Genomic DNA, 19,942 nt, shown 5'->3' with positions numbered 1-19,942 from the left:
GTGTTGGCTTTGATATTTCAAGCTGTCAATTAGCATGAACTTGATGATGCCAAGTGCCAAATTTCATGCTAGCGAGTGAGACATATCAAACTCGAGCACTAAAGAAAATGAAAATGGATTGATGTGTGTTTGTTTCAGTTCCACACCATTACTTTTCAATACTAGAATTTGTTTTTTATAGCTAAGAGCATGACATTCATTGATTCTAATTCAACAACTGGCGATGACCGGCGTATATGAACACTTCTTTTGAATATTTTTCTTTGTCAATTCCAAAGGGTTGATTTTAATTGAAGCACGTATAAGACCATGAGTACCCATTTAGGACCAGGAGGGGTATAGGAAGTGTTCGGTCAAACTTGAAGCATATGGTCGTGTAAGATTGGGCTGCTCGTTAGCTCAGCCTGTTCTGCAGCAAGATTAATTGGCTAAGGCCCTACTTTGAGAAGAGAAGAAACGATTGTAGATGTGGAGATTTGATATTTAAACATATTAGATATTATTTTTTAAAAATAATTATATGAATTAATTAAATTAAATTTGAAGTTCAAACGGTCAAAACTTTTGAATATGTTTGATACTTTACGAACCAGGGAAACAGGGGTTTACCAGGAGGGCATGATATGATAAAATGAAAAAGGAAATCAAGATCTAGAGAATAAATTGATGCCAAATGCACTTCCTGGAATTTTTGTGGAAAACCAATTTCACCATTACAACAAAACGAATATATAATAGTAATCACACCTTCATACTAATTACTGAATTAATTACTGAGGATTGAAGAAGCTAAAATCAATCCCGGTATCAATAATAACATATAGTCCAGCCGCTGTCAAAACCCCACTTAGAGCCATCCCAAAGACACCTAACACCCAATTCAGCCACCATGTTGGGCTAAAAACTTTGGGTTTTTTAATCTTAAGCCACATGAAGCATGGATAAGATAAGGTGACGGGCAATGCTATCCCTCCAACTAGACCAGCCAAGCTTCCTAAGAAAGGGATTGCCACTGCCACAAAGAAGCATCCATAGCCGAACATAGACCGAAGAATAGCTCTGAACCACCATGGCAATGGCTTCTTCTTCTTCCTAACGTATAGGGATTCCATGTCGTCGAACGTTGGCATGCCATAGATTTGGAATGAGCTTAATGCGTTAATTATGACGAATAAACTTGTCAATCCTAGGATGAATTGTGGGGTGTCTTGGCCATGGAATGCGAATAAGGCTGTCAGCATGCTCCCATCTTTTGGAATCTGTCAATAGGCAAAACAATTTTTTTGTTAGTTTAATTCAGAAAGCATTTAATTTCTGTCAGAGAAATCAAATTAGAAGTGAAAAATATTTATTACCATTTGACCATAAGCCCAATAGCCTCCAATTGCAAGAGGGAACAAGCACGTTGCTACTAGTGTATATGCAACCTTGACTCCCTTCCACATAGGCAACCGCGAGGGATGCTTCTCGTCGGAGGGCATGGTTGCCTGCAACAAAACAAAATTTGCTTCAGAAATTTGGCCATTTTTAATTGTCGAGGGTCTAATAACGCAACCATCTTTTCTATCTCTTTCATAGGATTGAGACAAATCCCTTCTTGAGTGTCAAGTTTCAACATATTCATCGTATGTCAGATGTTCTACTGATCAACACTCAACATATGTATTTTCAGGTCCAGAGTCAATGGCCAACTTTTTATTTTTCTAATTTTCTGTTTAGCATTTGTCAACATTTTTTTAGCAACTGAGTATTTTATTTCCTTGGTGTAGAAATTCATGGCAATTGAAACTCTTAAGCATGCAAAGACTTGTTACATGTTGGGCTACTTTTCGGGTTAGAAGTAAAGGAAAAAAAAAGCCTAATCGGTTATGATTCAAATGGCCAGCATCTAGAAGAATTTACAACACTTTTCAAACAATTGAAAAAAGACCGAAAATCAACAGGTTTTTTTTTTCTTTGCTAGTTCAAACAATTAAAGATAGTTGCCTAATTAAGCAAAATAGCGGACTCGTCGTAATTGTACAGTAGACTTGTGAAGACAAATTATTTTTGCCCGCGAACCAAATTTAGATAAACTATTTATTCTTAAGATTCTTTGAAAAAAAAAAAAAGTCCAGTCTTAAAATCAGACATAACAATTTTAAGCATAATAGGTATTATTATATAAACAGATTTGAAATAACACAATCTTAAAATTTTAATAAAAATTATATATGAATTTAATAAAAATTAAAACATATGTTTCATGTTTAATTATGGTAAAATGATAATTTTTATGTTTTATACGTATTTGATATGAAATAGACATATATGAATATAAATATTGTTAAGAGTATTAAAATTATTGACTTTATATGAATTCTATATTAATTTTATTTGTCAAGTTAATAATTATAAATACTTAATTTAACAATGAAAGAACTTAATTCTAATTTTTGTCCAAATTTTAATTTCTAATCAAGATGAAGAAACATACATTAGCATAAGCAAAGTTACCTGAATCTCAAGTATGAGATTGTGGCCTCTGAAAGCAAAAGCAATGATCCCAAGTGCATTGAGAACATCAAAAATCCTAGTAACGTCAGTACTTCCTTTTACCGGATCGTATGATACTCCTGGCATTCTTCCTTCAACAACTGAAACAACCCAAATAAGGGTGCAGTATCCAATAGCTGTGATGGCACCAATGAGTGAGACACCGGCTATTGAGTTCAAATTAGGAAGCTGAGATAGGAGGACGGCAGCAGAAGTGAATATTAAGTACCACTCCACGGTGGTTGGTGGCTCGGCGGTGCACGTTCCACCACATACAATATCGAAGAACATCTTACAAGTTGAGCCCCCAATGATGATCAAGGCCACGCATGTTCCTCCTGATAGGTACATGATGGGGAAAAGAGCCAGCCATTTTGCTAACTTCTCACCTGAAATTCATGGATAACAATTCATATTAATTTGAATCAAAATCATTGGCTAATCAAAGGGCAGTTTGGAAGAAAACTGAGAATGTTATGGCCTTATTGATTTCAATTTCATTTAGTTTAGTAAGGGAAGTTTTATGATTGAGTTTTACCAAAAGTTACACTGCAAAGCTGCATGTATCTGCTGTAACGCATTCCAGTTTCGGAAGATTCATGGAGCTGCACGAGTAAGTATAGGGTGTAAAGCTGCCATATGAAGGCTATAGTCAAGTTTATGATTCCCCAAGTCCTGGAAAACAGCAAAAAAGGATAACCTGTTAGTTTGGCTGCTAATAAAACAAAGTCAACCTGATGCACCATGAAAGTTTAAAAGTGTCATTGATTAAATTACTTACCACCCAAGAATTGTGAAGGCAACAGGGAGCACAAGGGCTTGAATACCAATTCCTGAACAGAGAGTATGAAACGCAGCGTAATAGGCGTTTCCATTTCTCGACTCTGTGATTGGAAGCCAAGCATCATGAGGGTCAAGCCTAGTAAGCTGAAGAGCCCTTCTAATTGGACTTCCCAAAGGAGTAATAAAGCGTGGAGTTCTTATCCTTGGAGTTGAATTTTTAGGGGTTTTGTTTGCAGGTTGTATATGATCAACTGAGGAAAGAAGTGGTGATCGAGAAAGAGAGGGAGAGTGAAACTGCGAAGGAGGAGCTGATATCGGCGGTGTTGCTGCCGCAGAAGCCACTTTTGGCGTTACAGGGTTGGAGCCTATTTCATTAGCATCACCCATTTTTCTTTCCAATTAAGCTCTGTCCTTGAACTCTGTAAAATATTTTCTCTGTAGAAATTTCCCCCCCTGTTCTCCCACAACGCATGCACTTAAAATTTGCCTATATATAGACCTTGGATACAAGGCATGGATTGTGCTTTGTGGTTTGGTCTTAGATACGTAATATAAACAGACTTTAATATTTGTAACGTGAACAAGTTGATTTTAGAAAAAGGGTGCTAAAATTTCTGCTACTAGTAGTCATAAAGCCAGGTTAAAAGACTGTAGCTGGCCTGCCAGGCGGGCACACTTGTTTTTTCAACCATTGGCCTTTTGTAACTGATATTCTTTAGCACCAACGGTCAGTGAAAGTAAAGTACCAAAATATTTTTGGTCAAGCATTACATATTCATTTACCAATCACTTAGAAATTTCTCTTATCCTTTTTGACTTGGAGTTAGTTCTCAGCTAAGCATTAAAGAAAATAACTAGCATGTGCTGTTGCCTGGCCACTCTCACCAACCAAAAGCAGAATAGTAAAAGAAAATGAACATGCAAAGGTTAAGATGGAAAAGGATTGAGAAAGGAATCCGGATCTTAGATTAATTGATTCACATAATCATCTTTTAAGTATATGTTTGTAGTATGTTTGAGATTCAAATAATAATATCTGCAGTCTCCTTCTTTATCTTTCAAAAAAAATCTATTGAGAAAGACAGTGCCATAGTATTCCAGGTGTTAACTGCCTATAAACAGCAAGGATGCTCTGTAGTTACCTATGTATGACCAAAGAAATCTTCATTTCCTTTTTCACAAGGCTGCATATGATCTTGTTTTAAATATCTATAAACCTATCAGATATTTAGAGTTAATTCAATTAGCAGAGATTTTTTTATGCAAATAGGCTTCTTTAAATTAATTGCAAATGTAAAAAATTATGGTACTTGATCTTGATTTCTTGTCAATGATTTTCACAATTTCTCTAGTTGTCATTTTTGAAACAAAATACTATAATGGTACTATATTCTTTTTTTTTCTAAGAAAGCAAAATTTATATAACAGTGTCAAAATCCCCTGTTTTGTAATCCAATAAAGTGGCTATATAAGACAGATGGAAGGTATGCCAATGAAATTGCTCAATTTTCTCGTTTGATAAATTGTTAATATTGAGTTAATCATCATAAGGGTTTATGTTTTGAGTTTGCTTGTTCAAAGGTTTGTTTGTTTCGTAATCCCATGCCTCCAACCTGCATAAAATTGTATATAAGATGCAGGTAAATTGCTTGGTGTAAGCTTGCTTCAATGACCACTTTTTTTTGTGTGTTTCTTTTCTCCCTTGAAATGGAAAATGCTATTCTTTGTTGATTTTATAATACATTGTCTCGTAAAAAAAAAGACACGAGCTAGGTATGAAACATTGTCTCATAAGAAAAAAAATTATAAAGTCAACACAATTGATTTTTTTTTTATAATTAAGATTATCAAAATTAAATCTTGATTATTAAAGCTACCATTAAATCATGCGAATGAGACTATTACCAACACCATTGAATTTTTATGCATGCATGTAGAAAACAGAAAAAAAAACTTTGAATTCAAATTAGGTCTGCTGATGTAATAAGAGAACGAAAAACCTGTCTTGTTCCCACGCAACCAAACTGGACTGCTTAATTAGATTTTTGGGACATGAATAAAGTTAGATAAAACCAATAATTTTTTTTATTTATTTTGAACCCTATGCGAACAAGCTAATTTTCTTAACGTGGGTAATTGATGACGATAGATAAAATTGTTGATAAAAATGAAAAAATGGGTTTTTTTTCCTTGTAAATTTGCAAAAATGAAAAACAAAGATTGAAAATCACAGGTCAATCTCGTCCAAACAATTAAAGAAGTCAGGAAACGAAAGTAAAAGTCTTAATACTTCTAGTAGCCTATTCCTATGGTCAAAGATTTTGCTTTTAGCATGATCATGAAGTAGACAAAAGTACAATGAGTAATTATCTGTTGCTGCCGCCACAGTTTGAAACTATTATTACATATTTATACACTGTGGAGCAAGTAAAGGATATTTTTGAATGCAAGAACTGGAATCTAGATGAAATCAGGCTCTTATCCATTGGACACCCAGCTTTAAAAAATCGATTTGTTGAATCCATATTCCATGCTTCCCAAGTTGTTTTGCGTCTTGGGTTTTCTGAGAAATGGCCCAACGGAATCAAATATTATCAATTGCGCCGAGGATATAAAATTTGACAGGGAGAGGGTTTTATGTTTTGTTTTTCTTTTCCAAGTGAATAGTGTTGGTGAATTTGTTGTGAAGATACAAAGGATAATTGCCATGGCAGACAACTAAACACCAAACAGAATCCGGGAAACTCTTTCTGATATCTTAACGTACAATGGTGTTGGATGGTTTACAAAATTGAGGACAAATGTTTTTGCTTTAGAAACCCCATATGGGTAGCTGTTGGCTTGTTTCTTGCTGATAGAGATACGATGACGATGAGCAACGACCACTGGCTACAGACATAATCAATGCTTTCTCCACATCTTTACTTGCTTTCCTTTTGATTAACCCAACTACATATTCCATAAAGGCTGCATCACAGGGCAAAGTCAGGTGTCCATTGCTTGGATGTCCAAGCTCTTCTTCTGCCAATTTAAACAATTCCATGACAATTTCGTTCTTCAGAGATGCCGATGGAAGCACAAAACGCTTCTCATCAGTGCTGTAGATCACAAAGTGACCCTTCTCGACCATTGATGGTGTGCTGCAACTGTTTCTGTCATCATCCCCATTGGTTCTCGAGAATGTGATTCTTTTTCTCTTAATTGCTGCCAAATTTTGCCATTTCCTGGCCAATTTGATAAGCTTCTTAGCGCTGATCATCTTGTTGCTTTTGTTAAACAAGGGAGACTACTTTAGGGCAAGAGAAGAAGAGAATTTAAAGATCTTTGGAAACTGAAAAGCTTGTGTTGTGCTGCACTGATGGAAACTGGAATTGGATGAATATATATACACACAAACGTCCCCAAAAGCAGTCCTTTGAAAGAAGCAATTCAATGTATGGACTCCAGGGAAGCAAAACCATGTGGTTCGAAAATGTGAGGGATCACTTGGGAGGTGGCCAGTTGGCCATGTCTGGAAGGTAATGGAAGTGGTCCAATCTTTTTTTCATCTTCAAATTTATTTGGTTTTGGCAGAATTGGGCATGTGCAACACAAAGCATCCTAGTACCCACATGTCCTGGATATGTTACCTAACAAGAAAAAAATTGTGGTTCTAGTTTTGTAAACCCTGGATTGATGGGTTTTTTTTTTAATATATAAATTCTGAAACAGGATTTGCCCCCAAACTGAAACGTCTTTTATCTCCAGGCTGTTATGCTTGTAGATATCTCATATCATAATCTATTTCACATTCATCTGTCTGTTAATGCTTCCAAGAGATTGCTAACAGCAGAGGTCTTGATCGTCGTACTTTCTGTACGGTACGTCCTGCTCAATTAGTATACTATAAGTTACTCTTCCCTGTGCAAATTCAGCTGCTTTTACTAGATAAATATTAACATTGGTTAGACAAAAAAAAAAAAAAAATCTAATTGCTGACTGAGATGGTATCGTTATGCAACTGAAATCTTACCCATCTCTGATTTTCACTGCTAGTTGGACAAGTCGAGTCATAAACAAAGTGACGATTCAAAATTTATGCCTTTTAACCTTTTGTCTTCTAAGCTCATCAAAATGGGTAAGGAGTAAAAAGGAGTTTAATTATCTCCTATTGAGAAAGAAAAGATATTATGTATATGGCAGATAAATATTTGTATTCAATTCCCGTATATTAATTAGTGTGCTCTCCTTCTCTAACACTACTTATAATTCTCACTTCAAAAAAAAAAAAAAAAAAACTACTTATAATTCTATTCAGTCTTAGGAAATCCCAAATTATCTTAGTGGTTTAGTTCCAAATTAACTATCTGATCTCAGAAAGAAAAAGAATTCCAGACTATCTATCGAAAGATGACTAGATGAGGTGAGTCCAAGCCAATTTGGGAGCCGAACCACTTTGGTTTGATTTGATTTTTTCAAGGGTTTGTGTCTTGCCTGTTTGAAAACAAGACTAACCATTACATGAGGAAAAAGAAAGGGCTTACGAGGGACTCGATAGAGTTTTATTTTTTTTTATTATATGACTAAGGATTCCAGTTTTGAATCTTATAAATTGTTTTTTCTTTTGTAAAGCTGTTTACTACCAGTATTAATTGAAATGATTGATGTAATATCGTAGATAAGAAGTAATTGCCCTGTCAAGACTCACGGCAACTAAATAGTAGAAACAAAAATTCTGAAGTTTTCCAATATACTTTAATCTACAAAGGTGTGGATCAATTACACGGTGAGAAACAAAAGAAAAAAAAAATTGCTTCATAAGCTCCATATTGGTAACTGTTGACTTGTTTCTTGCTGATAAAGATATGATGATGAGCAACGACCACCGGCTACAGACAGGATCAATGCTTTCTCCACGTCTTGGTTTCCTTTTGATCAAAGCAATTACATATGCCATAAAGTTTGCATCACACGGCAAGATGAGAAGCCCACTCCCTGGTAGTCCAAACGCTTCTTCTGCCAAGTTGAATAACTCCCTGACAATTTCGTTCTTGAGATATTCCAAAGGAAGTACAGAGCGCTTCTGATCCACACTATATACAGCGAAGTGACCCTTCTCGACCACTGATGATGTGCTGCAACAGTTTGTGTCAGCATCCTCTGTGCTTCTTGGTAATGCGATTCTTTTTCTCCTAATTGCAGCCATTTCTTGCTATCTTGATAAGCTTCTTAGCGCTGATCATCTTTGTTTAGTCTAAGTTTAGTTTTAGGTGTTAGAACTCTGATTTCTGAATGCAGTTGTTGTGCTGGATATGAGGCAGTGGAAATGGAATGAATATACAATCACGAGGCCAGAGACATATCCTTTAATGAATTAGTAGAATGCAGCTATTCATGGGAACAAAGCCATGTGATGGGCAGATATGAGGTGTAATAAGCAAGGTGGGCATGTTTGCTTTTATTAGATGATTAGCTCAACAAGGTGGAGCAGAGAAGTGCATTCAGACACATCTTTATCTATCTGCCAAGTGGTTTAACAACCATATGGACCTGTATTGCAATTATATTGATTCATGATCAGTTGATCACAGATTCCAACAGACATTTAGGATCCTCTTTAGATGTGATTTATTGCTCTAAATATTAATAAGAAACCTTCTCTCAAGCCAATGGCTCTCTCAAATCCAATCAATTTCATGACCTTCCTGTTACTTACCCATGGGGACAATCTCTTCCATGTAGTTATCAATGAATATTTGAGGGATGCCAAACGATGTGACGGTAGCAGAGACAATCTCTTTCACTTCGCTATAGCACATGGAGTTTAAATGTAAAGAGGGCACGGTCCTTTTTGTTTTGCCAAGTTGTCTAGTTATCTTATATGAATAAACCTGATCCACGTGACCAAGGAGATTATTTCTGGAATATGGAATATATAGGATCACTGTAAGAGTGAAGATTTGCTGCCATTTACCTGTGATTATTACCATTTTTTTCTCTGAGGTGTAAAATAAAATTTTATCAGTCAGTCCATAACTAGCAAACAATCTAGGCTTATATAATAATTTTTAACATCCTACCTGAAATTAAAGTTCAAATTTCAACTTCTTTATTCTCCTTAGACTATTTCAAAATGTTCACAAAAAAGACTAGCTCCTATACTAAGGAGATGGTGGATATCTATTGGCCTCTGCATCTGTGTTATAGAAAAAATGTAAAGACCAACTAAGTTTTTGATCAATGATCTATAATCTTCCTATTTGCCCAATTTTTCATATCACCCCCGTGGAATTTGATGCATATTATATAGGATAGCTCTGAGTGTAGTTAACTTGAAGTCAAATGGCATTGGTCTTATTTAACTTTAATTAGAAGAAATGTATTCTTGAATTTGTTGGATGCCATGCTATACCTCATTTTGTGTAAAAGCAACAATATATTAGGAAAGATTTTTAAGCTTAACCAATATTTAATTATGTTTCCTGGTAGAATCAGTGAAAAATAGCGTACCATTACAATTTACAAAATTTGACTACAATTTGCTTTAGCAGCTACAAATCAATGATGGTTGATTTCTTGATTCTTGGTGTAGATATGAAGATGATGAGCAATGGCCACTCGCTATGGACGTGAGCAGTGCTTTCTCGATATCTTCAGTCAGGTGCCGTTTGGTCAAAGAAATTACATACTGCAAAAAGACTGCATCACAGGGCTGTACTCTCTATCTTATCAATGTATGTATGCATGTCTTTCTGGCTATTCTGTTAAAGTTTCTTGCTGCTGATTATTCTGGCTTTATTCTCTATCTCATTAACGTATGTATATATGTCTTTGCTAAAGAACCCTGAAATGGTGTTCTAATTTCTTTTGATGGATGGAAGCAATCAATTTGTTACTTCACATCTATATAGGTACATACAGGATTGAGGAACGAAAAAGTTCCTTTACTCGAAATTTTCCTAGTGTCTAGAATTTTGATGCAAAGGTATGGCTAGTAATTACTATTTTTTAGGAGTCAAGAAAATTTCATGCATTGCATTGATATAAACTAAAGAGTCACAAGAATGATCAACAGCTGACATTTTTTTGTAGGTTGGCTCCAACGTCTATAACTAACTATGATTCTTCAGATACAAAATAAGACCAATATCAGTAATATCTAAAATGGAAATTTGGAGGGTTATGCACTTTTTCATTCTCGATATGACACAGTCTGAGTTCCATTGTACATGTACAAAGATGTTTAGTATAGTTAAATATATTACTAGAAAGATTTCTTTTGGGAATAAGACAATTGACAAGACAGAGGTAGAGTGGTCCTCCAATTGTAAATTTAGACTGTCCTTGGCGAGGCCAAAAGCTTTGGTCAAAACTATGTAACTAAGTGTGCAGGACAACAACAAGATATTCTAAATTTTACTTCCAACGGCCATAATGAAAACAAGAATCCACCAACTAATTGTTAATGACAAGGTTAGGACCTTGTGCTTTTCTTGTACTTGAATTTTTAATGCAAAAATACTGTAGTTAGTTATATCAGAATAGTTTTGATTTCAACGGATACTGGAAAAGGAAGATTCACAAAGAATGAAAAAGAAAAATGGGACGAAAAACAAAAGGTATGACCAAGTGGTTATGACATTTTGCCAGATTACAATATTGATTTGAATTATGACAAAGTTTTTCTTTTTTAAACCTTAACTTCCATAGTTGTGATCAGAGTTTGTTACACTGTGTATACCATCTCTTCTAAAGGAACAAGAAGAGTAGGAAATTTTCTTTTCTTTCTTTTTTTTTGTCCTGAACTGTATCATATCACTGAAGTCCATTTGCTATGTAAAAAACAATTGTATCTGCAGCACCCTCCTACAGGCAGTATCACCATGCTGCCAAACCTATCAAGAAGAAACTACAGAGTTTAATCATGGTGCAAAATTAAAGCGATAGAAAAACATCAACCGTAAAAGGGCTTCCTTGCTCTGACATATCTTGCAAGTTGCAAATATAACTTTTTGCAAACATACTTTTTGTTGCTTCGTGATACCTGAATTTATGAGAAGTTAAAGAGGAAACTATCATATACCATATTGTAAAAATTGCTGTTGCATTTCACTATTGTTTTAAATATTTTAGAATACACCTATATTACTCTTTGGTAGTTTCAACATGATTCAACTATGATCTGTTCAGTATCCACAAACAAATGACTGTTCGCGTGTCTGTCCTTGATGGAAAGACGCGCAATGACAGTGGTGACTTGGAGAAATGGCATTAAGCAGAACTTTCTCCAAGTGTTTATCCAAGCCTTGTTGGACAATGAAGACTATGTATTCCAACAAAGCTGAATCGCGGGGCAACATTATACGAGCGTAACTTGACAGACCAAATTCCTCCTCAGACAGCTTTAACAGTTCAACAAATATGTTATTGCTGAGATACGATAAGTGCACGACATGGCGCTTCTGATCTGTGGTGTATATAACAAAAGATATAAATTTCGGAATGAACCATGAAATTACTTTGATACCATTAAAATGAAGAAAATGATGAAAACTTTATTGTAATCACTTGTGTTTTACAATGAGGCTTAAAGCTTATTTATATAGAGATAAAATATTACAAAATAAAAAATACAATAAATAGAAATAATGATTAAATCAATTTCTATAATCGGTTAAATCAATATCAAATCAATTTATAATATTACTGGAATAATATTATCAATTTAGAATATTATTAAAATATTATTAGAATATCATTGACAATTTCTATTGGAATAAATTTGCAGGGACACATTTTCTCTTGTTTGCTAGCCAACAGGCCTAAAGGGAGGGCCTTCTAAATTCTGTCTTGTAGTTTAAGGACACAGCAGGTGTTACAAGTATTAAAAGGTCATATTCGAATCTCACAACCACAAGAATAGATATAAACGAAAGATGATTCTAAACAAGGTGAGAATCTGCATTTAGTTCCAGATTTCCTTTTTTTTTGTTTTTGTTACCAGTGTTAGTTAAAACCAATTTACATTCAGCTATTCTGCTTTCTAGAAATGATCAATTTACTTGGAATGAAGTGAAGAAAACAGCTAAAGAAAACAAATTGAAGTCCTAGACAAAGTTAAGAACTTGTGCTTTTTTCTGTGGCGTGGTAATCAGTGCAAACCGTTAGCCAGATAGTTTGTCTTCCTATATGAATGCTCATAGACAAAGGTATACGAGGAACCTAGGAAATATAAAACAAGAAAGAAATTATTTGAAAATTCTCTTCCTAGTTCCTTGATTTGCTGTGTCCCCATCACTTAGTTGGGAATATTATTATATGCTAGAAATTCTGTTTCTTTAAAAAAAAAAGGCTGGTTTTCCTGCATCTCACTTGCCATAAAATATAATCACAACGAACTGCATCTGGGTTACATAGAAAACAAATTATTAATTTATATAAAAATAAAACTAAGATTATATATGGAAAATAAATATACGCCACAGCAACAGGAGGTTTGGAACTCTGCCTCCGCGCATGAAATATAATGGAACATTTCATTTATGTTGGTTATAGATCTTCTCCCACTTTACCAGACCAAACATAGCCATCATGAAATCTTGACTTATTGATGGTGCCAAATCGGTTGAATATATTTTTTGTCTAGCATCTTGGGCACCCTCTTCATATATCATAACAACCAGTCTTTGGTAGGCCATCTAGTTAGGATACAAGTTCACTGGCAGAGAGTTATTGCTGGTGCAAAATTATTAAACTGTCTCAAACTAATAGACATGGACCAAAATAGACATTCTCAGTCAAGAATTCTGCTATCTACCTCCATCTGGCTATCCAAGTGTATAACATTTATCATTAGCTGAGATAGATCACGTTAACTTATTATAGTGACTGATGATAGAAAAATATCATGTAAGGCCGCTGGAGCTCCGGATATCATTTTAGAACAAAACTTGCTATTTTCAATGCATCATAAAGCAAAAAGGAAGTTCTTCCTGACATGTTGCAAGAGCTTTATGTTTATCAAGGAGATGGGCAATAACTGATTTTTGTTCTCGATGATGTCTATTGTATTCTGCAAAGTTACTAGGATTTTTCAGTGAAACATCTTTTGTAATGCACTATGACACTTTGAATCATTTATACCTAGAGAGAGATTTTGTTTTCTCTATTATCTTTTATCATACAATAATTTTTACAAGAAGCCTATTCACTCAGAATCCACAAACAAGTGACAGTTAATCTGCATGTCCTTGACTGAAAAAAGTATCTGATGAGCTTCGATAGGTAGTAATGGAATTGAGCACTGCTCTCTCCAATTCCTTAGCTAATCCTTTTTTCATAAGGAAGAGAATATAATTCATAACAACTGAATCACATGGCAATGTTATAGGCCCATCACTTGGCGCAGTCCAAACTCCTCTTCCGACGTCTTGAAGAGTTCATGGAAAATGCTGTTGCTCAGAAACACCAAGGGAATCACAAAACGTCTCTTATCTGTTGTGTAGATAACAAAGCAGCCTTTGTCAACTGCTGGTGATTTATTAGAAATGTTTTCCAGCAGCCATCTTTGTATTAGTCCTTGCTGAAGTAATTCTTTTCCTTCCAATGGCTTCTATCTTCTGCCACTTTCTTGCCATTCTGATAAGCTTCTTTGCAGTAATCATGCTTGCTTACTTAGTGTTGTGGACGGAAATTTTAGAGCAAGAAAATGAGGTTCATTGATATGTGATTGCTAGTAATGCTGAGTGAAGGAAGTCAGTCTGCTATTTATATAGGAAGAATCAAAACTCCTTGCTATGTTGGTCTCGCTTGTGTTGTGAATTTCAATGCTGAAGCATGTAATTTCTTCTATTGGAATCTATGTTTGCAACTTTGCATGAGGTTCCTTTGATGCTGTAATTTGACAAGAGGCAAAAGTGTATCATATCTTCTAAAAATTTAACGAAATCACATGGTTTATTAAACTGTGTCATTTAGTCGATCCCAAGTCTGCGGATATAACTATGTGAACGAGAAACTTGAAGGTGACTAAATCAAGGCGTGCTAGATTTGGAACTTTAGCTAAATGACATCCTTGAAGAAATTAGGAACATTATTACTAATCGACTGTCAGAATCTATACAAGGTCATAGATCATGTGCTTTGTTGCGGTGGAATGTCCAATGTAAGGTTGTAATTAGTTAAAAGAAGATACAGAACAACAAAAGGACGTGGAACCAACAGAACTAGGAAAAAAAATGCGTTGAAATTTTCTCTTTTTCTACCTTGATTTGGTCAGTCCCTAATAGAGTTGGTTACATTGCGAATATTATGCTACTAAGCATGGTTGATAGACTGCAATACTTCATGTTAGACTTCTTTTTTTCAAATTTCTGTCTTTGGCTAGAACACTACATTTCAGTTGCTTCTTTATCGGCTAAAATAGTAAAAAAGCCCTTGACCTATTTTATTTTTTTAAAATAAACCCCTTATACTTTTATCATATCTAAATAAGTTCTTATCCTTTGATTTGAATTTAAATTAGCTTTTATTTCAAACGAAAGATTAATTTATGTTAAGGGCTTAGTTAGGTACCAGGTTAAGGGCTTATTTAGGGGCAAATTAAAAATTAAAGATTTATTTAGATACTATAAAAGTGATAAAATTCTTGGTTTTTTTTATTATTATTTTAGCCTTCTTTATGCTGTGAACGAAAGAAATACAAATGCTAGTACTATGACTAGACGTCTGGTTTAGCCCTGAATTAATTATATTGATTTCCAAAGTAAAATAAAGATAATGACTCTGCAGCAAGAAGACTTGGACATTTGGTAGTTGGAACTCTTTGTTTCCTCAAAGTTATTTTGTCCTATTTATATGGTCAAGAATCAAGATCATGTGCTTTCTTCTTGGTGGCATAATCAGTGCAAATCATTGATTAGTTAGTTAAAATCATGTCGAGCCAACAAATTTTAGAACAATTGCATCTGGGGAGTCTGATAATTAGTGATGCAGAGCTAAACTGTGAAAACTAGTGGAGATTAACCATATTTGAACTCCACTAGGTATAATTCTTTTATCTAGTTCTGTTGCCTATCCATGAATGAACATAATAACATTCATGTGAACCTTTAAATAATTGCATTCACTAATGCTGGAAATATATTATCAAGAGACATTCAGTAAAAGTTTTATACAGATTTAAGTTTACTGGATTGCTATGAAAAATCTGAGATGTTGAAAGAGCTGTAGCTTTTTTTTTTTCATCTGTATTTTTCAGCTATTAACGAGAAATTAACTCGTTTTAGATATCAAAAAGGTCTACTGCATGTCGTGATGTTACTATTCTACAATGAAAATTATTTTGGCATACGCTAGGTAGTTTTATAATCATTGCCGTTGCATTTCACTATAGTTTAAGAATTTTAGATTGGATACACATTCTATATATTGCACTATGATAGTTTCAATCATGTACATGATTCAACTATGACCTGTTCAGTATCCGCAAACAAGTGGCTGTTGGCCTGTTTGTCCTTGATGGAAAGAAGTACAGAAGGAGTAGCAACTTGAAGAAATGGAACTAAGCAGAGCTTGCTCCAAGTGTTTGTCCAAGCCTTGTTGGACAATGAAGACTATGTATCCCAACAAGGCTGAATCACAGGGCAACATTATACGATCATGACTTGATAGACCAAATTCCTCCTCAGACGGCTTTATCAGTTCAACAAATATGTTATTGCTGAGATACTATAAGGGCACGATGTGGCGCTTCTGATCTGTCGTGTATATAACAAAATGACATTTTTCATCTACCGATGATTTGTAAATGCTGCCCGCAGTTTCTTTTGCATTAGACGTCACTGGAAAAGAAAATATTTTCCTATCCATGGTAGTCATTTCTTGCCACTTCCTGGCCATTCTGTTAACTTTCTTGCTGCTGATCATTCTGGCTTTACTTGCTACCTTATCAATGTCTGTCTTCTATTTGACGATGGATTGAAGCAATCAGTTTGTTAGTTCACCTCTATATGTACATACAGGATTGAGGTATGAAAAAGTTCCTTCACTTGAAGTTTCCTACTATCGAAAATTTCGATGTAAAAGTACAGTACTAGTACTGATTACTATGTTTTAGGAGTTAACAAGAAGTGGGATCTACGTTCAATGCTACAACTAACTTTGTTTCCATATGTTGGTTAAAATCTATGTATTTACTGTTATTCTTGGACGGTCATGTGAAAAAAAAAATATGATTTCACTTCCATTACAAGTTAGAAGAGCCTCATCACAAAAACAAATGTTGCAAGAGGAATCAGGGAGGTTTAAAGCAAGAAAGAAAATCTTTGAAAACTTCTCTTCTTTGTAGCTTGATTTGTTCTGTCTCTATCACTTAGTTGGGAGTCAATACAAGGTCAAAGACTGTGCTTTGTTGCGGTGTAATATTCAATGTAAGGTTGTAATTAGTTAGATGAAGATACTAAACAACAAAGGACATGTGGGACCAACAGAACAAGAAAAAAAATGCTTTGAAAGGCTCTCTGCTTCGACCTTGTTTTGGCCAGTCCCTGTTAGAGTTGGTTACATTGCGGATACTGTTACTAAGCATGGTGTCTAGACAGCAATTCTTCATGTTGGACTTTTTTTTTCCAATTTTCCTTTTTGGCTAGTACACTTCATTTCAATTACTTTTTCTACTGCTAGCTGGTTTGGCTCTGAATTTGTTAATTTGATTTCCTTAGTAAAATTAAGATAATGATTATGAATCAAGAAGATTTGGTTGTTGGGAGTTTTTTTTTTCTTGAATAAATTTAGTGGATTCACCAAAAAAAAAAAGGTAAACAAAACTGTAAAGTTAGAACTTTTGCTCTGATATTGAAGAACAGAAGATGATTCTACTTCTGTTTTAGAGTCAGTTACGTTTTCTCCCTCTTCATGTGACTAAATCACATATTCTCCATTGATGCATTAGCTCAACTGAAGTACAGAGTCAATTAATTAGTACCCCTGTGGTGCAACGATGAACTGTCCCAGAGGCACCGAACAGGTTTCTCTTGGCATGACTTAAGCAGCAAGTATACTTTTATTGTTACCAATTTCAGTTGCGAATCCGCAAAAATTTTAATCATACAAAATGTTGAACGTTATAACTGGCATATCAGGAGACATCCATAACATTAATATATATAGATATCTGATATTTCTACAAGCTGCATTTGTCATTATTCTGTAGCACAGTTGATGAAACCGTGGAGCAAAGGAAGAGCCATCAACTTTACTTATCAAAAGTGATAATTTTACATTTCACATAAATAGTTGCTTCACAGAAACATCTTTAATAACCACTACAGTTGTGTCAAGCATTTACAGGATACTTTTTCTCCTTTTCCAAGAATCATTTACAAGATTCAAGACTACATAGGTTACTGAGAATCCACATACAAGTGACCGTTGATCTGCATGTTCTTCGTGGAAAAACGTAGTACCATATGATGAACAACGGTAGGTATTAAGGGAATTCAGCACAGCTTTCTCTAAATCCTTAGCTAAACCTCGTTGGATGAGCAAGACTATGTGATTCATGAACACTGAATCACATGGCAACAATATAGGTCCATCGCTTGACAGTCCAAACTCCTCTTCAGACATCTTCAAGAGTTCAAGGAAGATGCTGTTGCTGAGATACGTCAGGGGATTACAAATCGCCTCTTATCCATTGTGTAGGTAACAAAAAGGCCTTTATCAACCCCTGATGGTTTCTTGGTGACCATCATGTTACTGGCTCTTGATGAAGTAATTCTCTTCCTCCCAATGGCAGCATTCTTCTGCCACTTTCTTGCCATTCTGATAATCTTCTTTGTGCTAATCATGTTGCTTGCTTTAAGACTAGTAAATTTATTATTTGGAGCAAGAAGTGAGAAACGGTAATTTTGTGCTGAGATCAGTAAGCAAAAGGAGTGATATTTATAGACAAAGAGCTAAAACAACTTAATTTGTAGCTATCTTTCTGTAGTGAATGTCTAAGCAAAAGCATGAGATTACTTCCATTGGTATAGATGTTTGCATCAACATAGTTTTATATTTTGGCTGCCAAGGCAAGTACAACTAGTGCCTTGGTGGATCCCCCTTTTCTGTCATGTGGCTTAAGGGCACGGCAAATTTACAAAATGAAAAAGTAAAATATTTGAGTTCTCTAAACAATTACGATAGACTATCACAAAATTTGATGGAACCAAACCCTTAGATTTCAAGCGACATGATTACCTCTTCATGACAATAGTCGTGGTAGGCCTGCCAGGGGTTAGGTTAATGAAACGTTCTCAGTAGAAGAAAGTCCACTTAATTGCAGTTGCAGGGTTAAACGGTCAAAAGAAATGGCCATGCTTTTCAATTCCAAGGGCAAGGACTATGAACTACAACATGCAAAATATTGGACTTCCCCTGCTTTTCTATGCAAAATGAGGTTATAATTCCAAATTGAATGTTTGAAATCTGTAAAAGAAAATGAAGATTTTAGACACTGATGCTTGAATCTGTGAAGAGATATCCAGTATTACAGCAGCAAAGGGACAGGCATCAAATCATTTTTAGTCATCAAATTTGCTATTGCATTTCTTAAACAAACTATTTCACACCCTAAAGATTATGGTACACATACATCACAGTTTTCAACATTTACAACTTCTTTTTTGTTTCTTGAACATAACCATTTACAATATCGAAGACTATGATTTCCTCAGAATCCACAATCAAGCGACTGTTGGTCTGCATGTGCTTGATGCAAAGAAGTATTTGATGAGCAGCGATAGCTCGCAACAGAGTTGACTACAGCTTTCTCCAAATCCGTACCTAAACCCCTTTGCAGCAGCGAGACAATGTAATTCATGACAACTGAATCACATGGCAATGTTATCGGCCCATCACTTGGCAGTCCAAACTCCTCTTCGGACATGTTCAAGAGCTCGACAAAAATGCTGTTTCTGAGATATGCCAAGGGAACCACAAAACGCTTCTGAGCAGTTGTGTAGATAACAAAATGCCCTTTATCAACCACTGCTGCTTTTGCTTGAACGGTTTGCACCAGCCATCTTATGATCGGTCCTCTTCGATGAAGTAATTCTCTTCCTCCCAATGGCAGCCATTTTCTGCCACTTTCTAACCATCAGAATCTTTGTGCTAACCATGCTTGTTTGCTTAGTTGCTAATGGATGGAATGGAAATAGAAGAGAGAACATGTAATATTTCTTTTTGTGCTTAAGGGAAGGAATTGCTGGGGGTATTTATATAAAGAACTCCATAACTTGTAGCTCTACCTTGTGTCGTAAATCTCTGTGCCACAGCATGTGATTACTTCCATTGAAATGAAAATTGATTTTTATTTATTTTTAATTGCAAAATATATTTAAAAATATTTTAATATATTTTTTAAAACATTTCGATGAATCAGGTTGATCTTGATTTTCCTTTTCTCAAAAACACCCACGTCATGGTTACCAAATTCATAAATTAGTTATTTTTAGGCTATGAACTAAGAGGCAGCTTCTTCTTATTATTTAAACCACAAAAATATGTGGCCGTCTACAAAAGGCTTATCTACCCCTTTTTTTTTTTTTTTTTACGCGGCGATGCTTAGAGCAACGTTTTAAAACGCCCAGTGCTAAACGGA

General features: G+C 35.0%; 1 protein-coding gene and 5 pseudogenes across 2 annotated transcripts; all 6 read right to left on the bottom strand.

The window, feature by feature from the left end:
• Positions 1-653: 653 nt before the first annotated feature.
• On the bottom strand, positions 654-3,936 carry LOC111308211 (lysine histidine transporter-like 8). The gene is made up of 5 exons (XM_022906525.2): positions 3,317-3,936; positions 3,074-3,210; positions 2,497-2,924; positions 1,356-1,487; positions 654-1,259 (listed from the first exon to the last, which is right to left on the bottom strand). Exons 1-5 carry the CDS (start codon positions 3,703-3,705, stop codon positions 771-773), a joined length of 1,575 nt encoding a protein of 524 aa, XP_022762260.2. The 5' UTR covers positions 3,706-3,936; the 3' UTR covers positions 654-770.
• Positions 3,937-6,037: 2,101 nt separating this feature from the next.
• On the bottom strand, positions 6,038-7,003 carry LOC111308210 (auxin-responsive protein SAUR67 pseudogene; annotated as a pseudogene). Its single transcript, XR_016326818.1, has one exon. The product of XR_016326818.1 is annotated as an auxin-responsive protein SAUR67 pseudogene (transcript).
• A 285-nt stretch (positions 7,004-7,288) lies between these two features.
• On the bottom strand, positions 7,289-8,540 carry LOC149519871 (auxin-responsive protein SAUR67 pseudogene; annotated as a pseudogene).
• A 4,900-nt stretch (positions 8,541-13,440) lies between these two features.
• On the bottom strand, positions 13,441-14,056 carry LOC111308002 (auxin-responsive protein SAUR68 pseudogene; annotated as a pseudogene).
• Positions 14,057-17,635: 3,579 nt separating this feature from the next.
• Positions 17,636-18,180, bottom strand: LOC111308209 (auxin-responsive protein SAUR68 pseudogene; annotated as a pseudogene).
• Positions 18,181-18,917: 737 nt separating this feature from the next.
• LOC111308208 (auxin-responsive protein SAUR68 pseudogene) lies at positions 18,918-19,541 on the bottom strand (annotated as a pseudogene).
• Between the last annotated feature and the right edge of the window lie 401 nt (positions 19,542-19,942).

The sequence above is a fragment of the Durio zibethinus genome, chromosome 2 (genome assembly GCF_047325235.1).
Source record: "Durio zibethinus cultivar Kanyao isolate XHJ-2024 chromosome 2, ASM4732523v1, whole genome shotgun sequence".
NCBI classification, from domain to species: domain Eukaryota; kingdom Viridiplantae; phylum Streptophyta; class Magnoliopsida; order Malvales; family Malvaceae; genus Durio; species Durio zibethinus.
Note: the sequence above shows the minus strand (reverse complement) of the source record. Positions and strands in the feature narration are given on the sequence as shown.

What these genes read in the sequence shown, in the direction of transcription:
- LOC111308211 (XM_022906525.2), bottom strand. Translation starts at nt 3,705, where the DNA reads ATGGGTGATGCTAATGAAATAGGCTCCAACCCTGTAACGCCAAAAGTG. An exon ending in GCTTTGCAGTGTAACTTTTG is followed by an intron (nt 2,925 to 3,073) that starts GTAAAACTCAAT and finishes CATGAATTTCAG; the next exon opens with GTGAGAAGTTAGCAAAATGG. An exon ending in ATCTCATACTTGAGATTCAG is followed by an intron (nt 1,488 to 2,496) that starts GTAACTTTGCTT and finishes GTTTTGTTGCAG; the next exon opens with GCAACCATGCCCTCCGACGA.